This window comes from Saccopteryx leptura, chromosome 8, assembly GCF_036850995.1.
Source record: "Saccopteryx leptura isolate mSacLep1 chromosome 8, mSacLep1_pri_phased_curated, whole genome shotgun sequence".
Classification (NCBI taxonomy): Eukaryota; Metazoa; Chordata; class Mammalia; order Chiroptera; family Emballonuridae; genus Saccopteryx; species Saccopteryx leptura.
In genome coordinates this window covers 76,046,654-76,059,188 of record NC_089510.1, presented here as the reverse complement: position 1 = coordinate 76,059,188, position 12,535 = coordinate 76,046,654, and the positions used below count along the sequence as shown (strand labels likewise).

The 12,535-nt window shown below is 42.9% G+C and overlaps 1 protein-coding gene across 5 annotated transcripts in view; it reads left to right on the top strand.

The window, feature by feature from the left end:
• Positions 1-12,535, top strand: part of KCNMB2 (potassium calcium-activated channel subfamily M regulatory beta subunit 2) — a 293,224-nt gene that overhangs the window by 233,910 nt on the left and 46,779 nt on the right. For all 5 annotated transcript variants that reach the window (XM_066347073.1, XM_066347071.1, XM_066347070.1 and 2 more), the window contains exon 2: positions 9,884-10,006. In XM_066347073.1, coding sequence (XP_066203170.1) covers positions 9,951-10,006 — 56 coding nt within the window. In that variant the 5' untranslated portion in view covers positions 9,884-9,950. The remainder of the gene's footprint in view (positions 1-9,883; positions 10,007-12,535) is intronic.

The window sequence follows — 12,535 nt, the reverse complement described above, 5'->3', positions numbered from 1 at the left end:
CGTCCTCAGTTCTATCTATGGCATTTGAAATGCCACACTTCTTAAATCACTTGACAATAATCTCAATCTTGATATTATCCCAGGATATTTTCACCCAGGTACAAACTTCTTCTATAGTTGGTTTCTTCACTCTTCTTGCTGGTGTCAAATTGTCCCCAGAAGACTTCATGCATTGGTTCCATTCATCTCTCATGGCAGCTTTGAAGGGTTTGTTAATGATGACATCAACTGGTTGGAGCTGGGATATCAAGCCTCCAGGTATGGTGACAAGTTTTGTTTTTTGCTCTACAGCAATCTTCTTTGTGATTCTTTTTAATGTGTGTGTGGGGGGGTTGTTGTTTTTTGTTTGTTTGTTTGTTTGTTTTTGTTATGTGTTCCCTGAATTGATCAAGCACCAATAGGGCAGGTTTGTGTAAGAGCCCACCTGGTCTCTTTCTCCAAACTTTCTCAAAACACATCTTCATCCCATCCTGATCCATCCAACACTTGTCATAAACGTGGACAATCACTCCTTGAAGAATGTCTTCTTTTGGCATTGTTTTGCATTTGAAAATCAGCATACGAGGCAGCTTGGTTCCATCTGCACAACAAGCTAGAACAAATGTATAATGTCTCTTTTCATGTCCACTTGTCTTCACAGTTACAGCTTTCACTCCCTTCTTATCAACAGTTCTGTTACTTAGGACATCAAATTGAAGGGGGACGTTGTCCATATTTGCAGTCTGTCCTAATTCAGACTGATGTGTCTTCTGACATTGAATGACAAAACAATGAAATTCAAGGACCTTCTGCTCATGGCTTTCAGGCATTTTTTAGGCAAGTCTGGTGAGTGTACACATGCTTAGTCCATTCTGTTTCATGAATCTGAAGCACCAATTGTGTCCTCCTTTGAAATCAATAACTTCTTTTTCATCAGAAGTTCTTCTTGCCTCATGTTGAACCATCTTTGTGGACACAGGAATTTCAACTGCCCTTTGCTCTTCAACCTGTATCTTCAATTCCTTCTCTAAATCAGGCCATTTTGCTGACTGCCTCTCATGGCCTTCTTCTGCCGTGGTGTTTTCAGTAGGGTTTCTCCTTCCCGTAGCCAGTCTCGGATTGATTTCTTAGTTGAAGGAGGACCCAACTCACACTCAGCAGCATTATTTCCATTCACTTTTGCAAACTGGATTACTTTTAACTTGAATTCAGCACTCTATGAAAATCTTTTCTGAGCCACTTCTGGGCAGAACATGGCAAAATATAACCTACCATAATATACCAGTAACAAGTGTGAAACAAGGAGCACAAAGACAATAAGCACAAAAAAGTGGGAAATGCAAGTTTAAAAAAATCTACAACAATGAGCATAAAAACAAGCATTAAAAGTCGGAAATGCAAGTAAAAAAATCTACAACCAATGTATAAGAGGCACTCAGTTTTTAAATCCCAAATTTTTTGAAAAAGGGTGTGTCTTATACATGGAGAAATGTGGTAGTTACTTCTTCAGTAAATATTTGTTGAATGGCCCTGGCCGGTTGGCTCAGTGGTAGAGCGTCGGCCTGGCGTGTGGGGGACCCAGGTTCGATTCCCGGCCAGGGCACATAGGAGAAGCGCCCATTTGCTTCTCCACCCCCACCCCCTCCTTCCTCTCTGTCTCTCTCTTCCCCTCCCGCAGCCAAGGCTCCATTGGAGCAAAGATGGCCTGGGCGCTGGGTTGGCTCCTTGACCTCTGCCCCAGGCGCTGGAGTGGCTCTGGTCGCAGCAGAGCAATGCCCCGGAAGGGCAGAGCATCGCCCCCTGGTGGGCAGAGCTCCTGGTGGGCGTGCCGGGTGGATCCCGGTCGGGCGCATGCGGGAGTCTGTCTGACTGTCTCTCCCCGTTTCCAGCTTCAGAATAAAAATAAAAAAAATAAAAATAAAATATTTGTTGAATGAAGAAATAATGCTGAATTAACTAAGAGTATAGCAATTTGAGTCACAGTCATTCTTTCATAGGTGGCAACACTGAGAATAGGAGTGTTTTGTCTGCAGTAATACGATTATTCAGTGACAGAGTAAAAAAGATTGGAAGCCCAGAGCCTCTAAATTGCTTAGCTCAATGAGCCAAGTCACTAGCAGGCTAAAGGACAGGGTTTTTAGGAGGCATTGTCAAGAGACTATTCAGGAGGACTGGCTAATCCCCCAGTGATACCAACAGTTAAGGGATGGGTAGAGAAATGGGAACAAAGGAATGGATATAGCAGCCAGGGAGTGAAAAAGAGAACAAGAAGAGTGTTGTCCCAGAAGTCATTTTATAAGAAGTAAATGACTGCTGGACCAGGTGGTGGTACAGTGGATAGAGTGTCGACCTGAGATGCTGAGGACCCACATTCAAAACCCTGAGGTTGTCAGCTTGAGCATGGGCTCACCAGATTGTGTGCAGAATCTCCAGCTTGAATGCAAGATCATAGACATGACCCTGAGGTCACTGGCTTGAGCAAGGGGTCACTGGCTCAGCTGGATCCCCCCTCCCCATCAAGGCACTTATGAAAAGCAATCAATGAACAACTAAAAGTGCTACAACTATGAGTTGATGCTTCTCATCTCTCTCCCTTCCTGTCTCTCTCTCATGTGCGTGCACGCATGCACACATGCTTTAAAAAAAAGAAGAAGAAAATGACCAATGATACTGATACCAAATTTAGTAATTTAGAGGTTAAACAGGATGAGGAGAAACAAATAACTATAGCACTCATAAAAAGAGCAGTTCTGCAGGGAGCGTACTCTTCAGAAACAGAAATGGGTGGCTCAGTGCTGCAGTACCCAGTACGGCGCCTGATACACAGAAGGCCCAATGAATTAATTAAAACAAGGTATAACCTTTTCATTTTAAAAGAAAACATCCCAACCACATTTAAAGCAGCTCTTAATAAAAAGTACCAGTGTTTTCTAAATTAAATCACTGGGTCTAAAATTATCACCATACACTTGGCTTCTTCCTCCAAAGGCCCTGAAACCACAACAACTCAATTCCTATGGAGAACATATAATTTGCCGTCTGTGAAGATAAAGCCCCATGCATTAGCAGCATTCCTTAATGCCCAGCATTCAAAAGCCCAGCATTCTGGGCTTTGGGTGACCTTTTAAGTTGCTGCCGTGATGTCATTAGCGTGACAATTTTACGCAAGATTAGGCATCTAATTGTGTGTTAAATAGTTCCTCTGGCTCCTGCGCACTGCGTAATAAAGCGGAGTGCATTAAGAGCATCCCATGTGCATCGCTCAAGGCCACTGACACTAAAAAACCGCATCCACGCTGCTCACTCCTGACTCGTGTCCCACTTGCCCTTGCAGCTGTCACCTCAAGGCCTCGGCACTGGTAGAGAGTGAAAAGTGACTGCACAGAGTGACACGCCAGAGCTGTTTCTCTCCAGCTGAAGCTTCTAGAGGCAGGGGAGAGTCTCCACAGAGAATTTAACTTATTTGTTATTTTGGGGGGAGGATGTGAAGAAAGGAAACTCTCATGCACTGTCGGTGGGACTGCAAATTGGTGCAGCCACTGTAGAAAACAGCTTGGAGATTCCTTACAAAACTAAAAGTAGAGCTACCATACAACCCGGTAATTCCACTTCTGGATATTTCTCTTAAGAAAACAACAATACGCCCTGGCCGGTTGGCTCAGCGGTAGAGCGTCGGCCTAGCGTGCGGAGGACCCAGGTTCGATTCCCGGCCAGGGCACATAGGAGAAGCGCCCATTTGCTTCTCCACCCCTCCGCCGCGCTTTCCTCTCTGTCTCTCTCTTCCCCTCCCGCAGCCAAGGCTCCATTGGAGCAAAAGATGGCCCGGGCGCTGGGCATGGCTCTGTGGCCTCTGCCTCAGGCGCTAAAGTGGCTCTGGTCGCAATATGGCCACGCCCAGGATGGGCAGAGCACCGCCCCCTGGGGGGCAGAACACCGCCCCTGGTGGGCGTGCCGGGTGGATCCCGGTCGGGCGCATGCGGGAGTCTGTCTGACTGTCTCTCCCTGTTTCCAGCTTCAGAAAAATAAAAAAAATAAAAAAATAAAAAAAAGAAAACAACAATACAAATTCAAAAAGATATATACAGCATTATTTGCAATAGCCAAGATATGTAAGTAACCTGGGTGTCCACTGATAGAAGAATAAAAAAGATATGATACATGCACGCACACACAGTAGAATATTACACAACCATAAAAAGAATTAAATTTTGCCATTTGTGACAACATGGATGAATTTAGAGGGTATTGTGCTAAGTGAAATAAGTCAAGCAGATAAAGACAAATACTGTATAGTTTCACTTATATTGCAGAATCTTAAAAAAAGCAAATAACTAAACAAAAGAAAGACAGACACATAGAAACAGATCAAAGGAATGGTTATCAAAGGGAGGAGTTGTGAGATGGGTGGGAAGATGAGGGGGAATATAGTCAATAATACTGTAATAAATTTGCATGGTGACATGATTATTCAAATTAGTGGGGTGATCACATTGTAAGGTATAAAAATGGCAAATCATATTGTACACCTGAAACTAATATAACTAATATACTAATATATATCAACTATACTTAAAGTCTAAGAAAAAGATTCAACTTAATTAAATCAGAACCTGAGAGTTTGTAGCAGTATTTCTCACCTTGGCTGCATGGCAGAATTCACTGGGCAGTGTTTTCACAATAGTAACCCCCAAAGGTTCTCACAGGTCTGGCCTGAGACCCAGGCACCATTATTTTTTAAAGGTTCCCTCATATAATTCTAATGTGTGTCCAGGGTTAGAGGCACCTTCTTTATGCTAGTCTATTCTTTATGCTCTGGGTGGGTATTACCTTAATGTTAATGATGAAGTACTTTAGATTTTATCTCAGTATCTTAGAAAACTGCTTTTTCTCCATTGAGTGCAACAGGCCCATAGGGAAAAGAAATCAGTATTCTCAATGTACAAGTACCGGACAACTTAATTGGATTGTTTCTACAAAAAGGTATAATCCAATCACATTTGCTTTCAAAATTAATGGCAGGGAAAAAGGAAATAAAGTGATGTTTAGCTTGCACCTACTGTGTGCCTTAATCTACTTAGATGTTATTGCATCTATTATATCATTTCCTTTCCAAGCAACCCAGAAAGGCAAGTGTTATTGTTCCCATTTTTATAGTTTAGGAAACCAAGACACAGAGATGCTCGGTTGACTTGTCCAAAGTCAGGTGGTAAAGCTAAGATGTGAACAAACAAACAGTCCCGTCGGGCTCTCTGCTTATCTTTTCAGTAGGCCATGCTGCCCTCTCTAAAGAAAACCGTATTAGATGATAATTCAGCAAGCCATAGAAACTTTCTGTCCAAGTCAATGAACGAAATGGAGGAAGCAGGACAATTAGAAGGGAAGAGAGGAGGTGGGGAGTGGGGAAAAGGAAGGACATCCCGAGCAAGGGACAGCTCCAGACAGCACCATGGGCTGCACCCAGAGGTAGTGAGCCATGCAGAGGAGGCAGCTCAGCACCAACAGTCGCGCTTTCCTACAGACACTTAGCTGGTCAAGGCAGCAAACACAACCAATGTGCTCTGTGTGTCCTGTGTTGTGCCATAAAGAAGCACAAAGCACAGCCCTGCCCTGCATGCCCACAGCCTCGCTGGAACAGCAGGATAGACCGTGCCATGCTCTCACAGACAAAAATACCAAGAATTGGGAGCAGAGCTGAGGAAGCTGCTCATGTGGACCAGAGAAGGCTTCGCAGAAGACGGGACACCTGAGAGGGCCTTAGAGAAATTCCTCCACTGGCAGGGACAGGAGGCAGAGGAAATGTGTGGCTGAGTCAGGGAGGTAGAAACTCACAATGTGTGTGCTTGAAAAATGGAAAAGGTCCCTTTATAAATTCCCGAGGCAAAGAAATTGTTACAGTTCACTGACTCCCTGCTTTCATTCAGGGCTGAGCCTCCATCCCTTAGGACTGCTGGTTTCTGACCGTCTTCCTCTGCATGTAGCCGTGGTTCTGCCTGGGTACCCTCAGGTCCCAGGTCATTGAACAGCGGGATTAGTCCCTGGTTTCCTTCCCCGGCCCACAGCCCTGTGCTGCCACAAGCACAGCTCTCTCTGTCATCCTAGGACTTCAAGTTACAAAACTTTTAAAAGTGCTTTTCTTGTCTCTGTATAACTTTCCTAATCACAATTCAGTGGACTCTTTGCAGTCTCATAAAGTGAGCAGCACTGAGGTAATTATGTAAGGAGTTCAGAAGGGCTACCTTTGAGCCAAGAACCTCCAAACCAGCTTTGGTAACATTTTCCGAGTGTTTCTTTGAAGCCTGGGAATTGTTTTTAACCACCACAGAACCTTTACACTGTTGTCCTTAAAGCAGCTATTCTCTTCCTTTTTAATTAATGACAAACTTAGCAAGCTTTAAATAACTGTCTTCATGGAAAAAAAAAATACTGGGGTGAAGAAACTCAAATCCACTTACTGGAATAACCTGAGGAGTCAATAAGTCCTTTCCAAAAGCTTTTGACAGTTAATTAGAATAAACCTATCTTTCATCTCCCCTTTTCCGTATCATCTCAAAACAACAGACCAAGGGTACAATGCTGGAATAATGACACACAGTCTGAAAAATATCCTGACCATATTGAAATCACTGCAGCCCCTTTCATTTTGGATGACTTCAAAGCACTTATAACATGTATGGTGTTGTCTATTGAATACTGGTTAACAGCAGCAACAGGCCAGGAACTCAGTCTTTTATTTCTTTACCTTGACTCAAGGTGTGCCGCTTTTCTTTGTCTACTCCACGCCTCCAGCCATTTGAGGAGTGGCTGAGTGATCAGAAGAGTCTACCAGAGTCAATGCTGAAATAACTTTCTAAACGTTTAAGCCAATCCTCATTCTCATGAAGTGGTTCATTCAACTTAATTCAAAATCATTCTTATTTCCTGAAGACTGGCTGTTTTTAATACTAAGGAATTTAACCAATAGTCTGTTTTGTATGTTTCTTAATTAAATTTGTTGAGATAAATTTATTAAATTTATTGATTAATAACATTATATAAATGTTAAAAATACAACATTATAATTCAACGTTTATATATTCTATTGCGTGCTCACGGTCAGAAGTCGTTTCCTCCTTTACTACATATTTGGCCGCCTTTCCCTTCTCCAGCCTCCTCCCAACGCCCTCCTTTTTGGTAACCTGCATTATATTGTCTATATCTATGTTTGTGTGTTTTTGTTTTGTTAGTTTCTTACTTTTTGTTTTATATTCCAAATATGAGTGAAATCATGTAGAACTACCATATAATCCCACAATTTCTCTTTGAGATATACACTTGAAAAAGTAAAAATGCTTATTTGTAAAGATATATGCACTCCTATGTTCACTGTAGCATTATTTACAATAATCAAGCCATGGAAACAGCCTAAGTGTTCACGAGTGAAGAACTGGATAAAGAAGATGTGATATATATATATATATATATATATATATATATATATAGACTTATATATAATGTAGTGGAATGCTACTCAGCCATAAAACTATAAAATATTGCCATTTGTAACAACATGGATGGATCTTGAGAGTATTATTCTTTTGATATGTTTTAAAGTTATTCAAAAAGGAACATACGTAACATTAAATATACCAGATCCAAATCACTGAAAGAGCTAGCAGATTTAATTTCTAAATCAGTGCATCTATTTATCCCTGCCATTTATCCTAAGAGAACAAGGCTAGAAGTCTGATTTCTTACATCTGTATGGTTATCAAACCCCTGCTGCCTGACATGGCCTCTGTGCTTTCTATCTCTGACACTGGCCCCTGGGGTATAGAAGGAGCTCCACTCTGCCTGGTTGGATCAGTGGTAGAGCATCGGCCCAGCATGTGGAAGTCCTGGGTTTGATTCCCGGTCAGGGCACACAGGAGAAGCAACCATCTGCTACTCCACCCTTCCCCTTCCCCCTCCCATTCTCTCTCTCTCTCTCTCTCTCTCTCTCTCTCTCTTTCTCTTTCCCTCCTGCAGCCATGGCTTGAATGGTTTGAGTAAACTGGTCCCAGGTGCTGAAGATAGCTCCATGGTCTCTCCTCAGGTGCTAAAATAGTTCAGTTGCTTGAGCAATGGAGCAGCAGCCCCAGATGGACAGAGCATTGCCCATATGGGGCTTACCCAGTGGATCCTGGTTGGAGTGCATGCAGGAGTCTGTCTATCTGCCTCCCTGCTTCTCAAATAAAAAAATAAATAAATAAAAAGAAGGAGCTCAATTCCCAGTCCTGCTCCCAGAAAGTCAGCACACAATCACACAATGACTTAAACATACTTAGGTTCATTCTTTAATTTCCAAATCAGAAAATTTTGGAACTGAGAGAGATCTTAAAAGTGACTCATTTCAAACTTTTCAGTTCCAGATTAAAAACAACTAAGCCCTAGAAAAGTAAAGTGACTTTTTCAAAGCCACACAGCCAGTTAATGGCAAAATTGAGCCTATAGCCAACCACTAACTCTGAGTACATGCCCAGCCTTTGCTGCTCAGTGTGGTTTGCTGAAGACCAGTAATATCAGCATCACTCAAAACCTGTTAGAAATGCACAGAGTCCTGGGTCCCTTCCCAGACCCACTGAATCAGATTCTAGAGCCTTGAGAAATTCATATGCACATTACAGTTTGAGAATCACTGGGCTAGATCATGTGACTTTCTCCACAGAACTAGAGGCAAGCAGGCATTAGTTGAAAGCATGATTCTACCTTTTCTAATATCTCAATTTCCTGGAAGCATCATGTTTAATCCGAAAATAATAGCACTCTCTGCCTTGCAGGGTTTTCATAATATGCCAGATATATGCATGTATACTTCATGACATATGTATAGATAATATATGCAAAATACCTGGCATCTAGTAGCTCATACAATCTGTAGTAGTTAGTACTATTTCCATCTTCATGCTTACCATTAACATTGTGCTCGAGCAAAGGGAAAGCCAAGAATGACAATGAAACCATAAAGGAATCACCTTCCTCCCTTCCTTCTTTTGTTCTACTTGTTAAATATCATTTTAAATTCTATATGTGATTAAAATGTCTATGATAGCTTGTGTTTCTAACTCCCTCAAAGATGATGTAGAAAATAATAGCTAACTGCTTTTAGTGCTGTGCTTGGAGATAAAAGAACTTATCTCTAAGCCAAGTTATAACCGAAAGAACACGACATTTCTCTAGCATCTTGACTGAGTCCTCTGAGCCTGGCCTCTAGGAGCTGGCGAGTATCTGCTGCTGTGGTTTTCTCAGATGCTCGCCTGCAAGGGGGCAGACCCAAAGCTTTGGCTACAGTAGAACACATTTAAAACATGATGCTCCAGCCCCAAAATGTCTGACCTGTCACCTTCACAGAAAACATTTTGAATAGGAAGAGAGAAAAAAAATTTAGTATCCAAATCTGAACCAAATTTTTAGAAAAATACAGTATAAAACCATACCAAAATTATCTTTTTGGAGGAGACATTTTGTAGGGAATATGATATTAACCTCAATTAGAAAAACGTGCTGTTGCCCTGAGGCAGTGACTCTCCCTCCCAGCGATACATCAGAAACAACTGGGAAGCTTTAAAAACACTGAACTTGCATTTCAGGGGCGGGGGGCATGCTTCCATGACTTTAAAAACACTGAACGTGCATTTCAGGGGCGGGGGGCATGCTTCCATGACTTTAAAAACACTGAATGTGCATTTCAGGGGCGGGGGGCATGCTTCCATGACTTTAAAAACATTCCTAGTTGATTTAATGTGCAGCCAAGGCTGTGACCCACGCCCTATAGCAACAGAAACCTGATCTTGTTTAAAGTTCAATCCACTCTGAGCTATTGGTTGTTGTTGATAGAGCTCCCAAATATCAAAGTAATGCACTGAACTTCAGTGTCTACTTCTTTTAGGTATTTTCATCATTCCTCCAGGACTTCCACCATAAGGAGAGAAGCTCCTGGACCAACATCCTCTAAGATGTTTATATGGACCAGTGGTCGGACGTCTTCATCTTACAGACATGATGAGAAAAGGTAACCGACTGCTGGACAGGATGCCAACGGGAAGGTTTGGGCTACCGAACGTAACGTTTTGCATGTGTTAACATAGGCTGGGCTTTGTGTTCAGGAATGGAGTTTCAGACACTTCGGCCTTCCTCCTCTTCACATTCATTCCCCATGCTCACTCCCACCACATAGCTTTGCAAAGTCTATTCCCTGTGAGAAATGCCCTTCACACATGCACATGCCCACCAACTCATCACTTATCTAACTTCAATTCTGCCTTCAGATATACAGTCCATGATGAAATGATAAAAATTGCATTTCAAGACGCTGGACATATGGCAAGGAAGGACAGCAGAAACCATGACAGGATAAAAAGAGGCTAGACAAGACCATGGAGCCCTCAAACTCCTTAAAAGAAAGTCTAGGGTAGTGGAGAAATGGGGAAATAAGAAGAAAGGTTAAAGGGCAAAGTCAGTGTTAATAAATGATAAAATGACAAATACACAGCTTATTCCAGGCCTCCCACCAGGGTTTACGGAGTAAATGCGTATACATAAAATTCTCTAGCCAATTTTAAATATTTGTTTGCTTCTGCATTTCTTTCTTGTTGACCTTGTACTGTTGCTTCGGTTTGATGAAGCTAACTTTTTTAAGATTTTATTTATTGATTTTAGAGAAAGAAGAGTGTCGGTCAAATAAGTTTGTAAATATGATATATATGTTTGCTCGCTTATAGTTTGCACTGGGTGTGGGAACAGGCTGTAAGCAGGCAGGGTTGTTATAGCCTCAGGCTTAGTTTTAAGACCAAGCTTTTCCCCACACCCTTGACTGTTTCATGATAGGGGGTGGTGCACTCTTATGAAAAATCCCATTTATGCCTCAGATAAGTGCCTTTGTATCAGAGACTTCCTTGTTTGTATATTGGATTAAAGGTTTTGATTTCTACACTATAAAATGGGGCAGAGAAGACCATGCTGGTGGAGAGCAGAGAAAGGCCATATGGAGGAGAGGAGAAGCAGCCAAAATGGTCAAGTGCTAAAGGAAAAGACAGTTTGTGCAAAGATTGTGCAGAGAGAAAAAGATGGGGAACAGAAGTAAATAAGGCTGGTAAATTACAAACCTCTGATTCTAAAGAACTTGGAGAAGACAGTGGCTTTGGGAGCCCTGAATGGAAAGGGAAGTATTTTCCCACTGTGTGTATTTCTTGCCTGCCGGGTGCAAACTAGGATTAAAGCTAATGATCTACCAGTTTTTGGCTCCGTTGTTTCATTACCGACTGTCCGAATCAAATGCGGACCTGCACGGGCCAGGCGGCTGTGATGGTGGCCTTGGCTACTGGCCATACATTTGGTGTAGTCTGTGGCAGAATTTGATACAAATCAGTATGGAACCGACACCACCTTTGAGCGGTGGAGTAGAAGACTGGCTGCTGTTATGGTTCCCCATGGCTGCCCTTCTGGGAACCGTAGGCTGGCTGACTTTTACAGCCATGCGTGAGGAAACCAAGAGCTCTGTGGAAGAGGCTGCCCGGGACCTGCAAAGCAAGCAGTGGAAGAAGCTGGAGCAAACGTGGGAGAAAGAGATGCTGATCCTGGAGCTGGAGCAAGCACCGGAGGAGGCTGACCAGATTACTGAAATTTGCTTGGAAATGGAACAGCCACTGGAGAAAGAATCACAGGTTCGTAAGTTGCAAATTGCCCTGGACGTTGTGGAGAGCCAGCAGCAGCGGGAGGCCGGGGCTGAGGACGGGGCTGAGACAAGGCCCGGGGCTGCAAGCCCGGCAGCAGGAGCTGATGTTTTCAGTTTCTCTTTGGAAGATGAGGAAAATCTGTCTGAAGTTGCAATCCACAATCTCCAGAAGGTGAGAGAGCCCAGCAGCAAGGAGTACCTACTATGCCCCTGGTAAATCTGAGATTTGGGGGCATAGGGGGTGAATGCCATCATGCTCTCCAGAGCAGGGATGGAAATGCTGACTGCCATTGCCACGTGCTATTCTTTGGGACAGTGTAAGACCTGCCAGGACGGCAGGGATGAGGGGGGTGTCTGAGGCCCTATGTGCGTGGACTGAGTCCTAGGCTACGACCAAAGTGGGCACTGGCCCCTTTGTTGGATGGACTTACAAATTTTGGACAATGTGAAATACCCTGATGGGGGTGGGGTGCAGTTTTGCTTGAGGCCCTCCCCCTGCCCCGGGAAGTTTTTCCCATGGCAAGAAAGAAGTCCAAGAACATTTTGCGCTTTTGGCAAAATACTCAGGCTGATAAAGTATGTCTTTGTAATTATTGAAATTATATACTTTGTCGTATTGTTGTAATTTGTGTAATATGCCTAATTTCCTTGTTCAGGAATACCTGTGATTTAGATTGTAAGCGAGCAAAAGGGGTAGAATGTCAGTCAAATAAGTTTGTAAATATGATATATATGTTTACTCACTTATAATTTGCATTGGATGTGGGGGACAGGCTGTAAGCAGGCAGGGTCCTTATAGCCTAAGGCTTAGTTTTAAGACTAAGCTTTTCCCCACACCCTTGACTGTTGCATGATAGGGGGTGATGC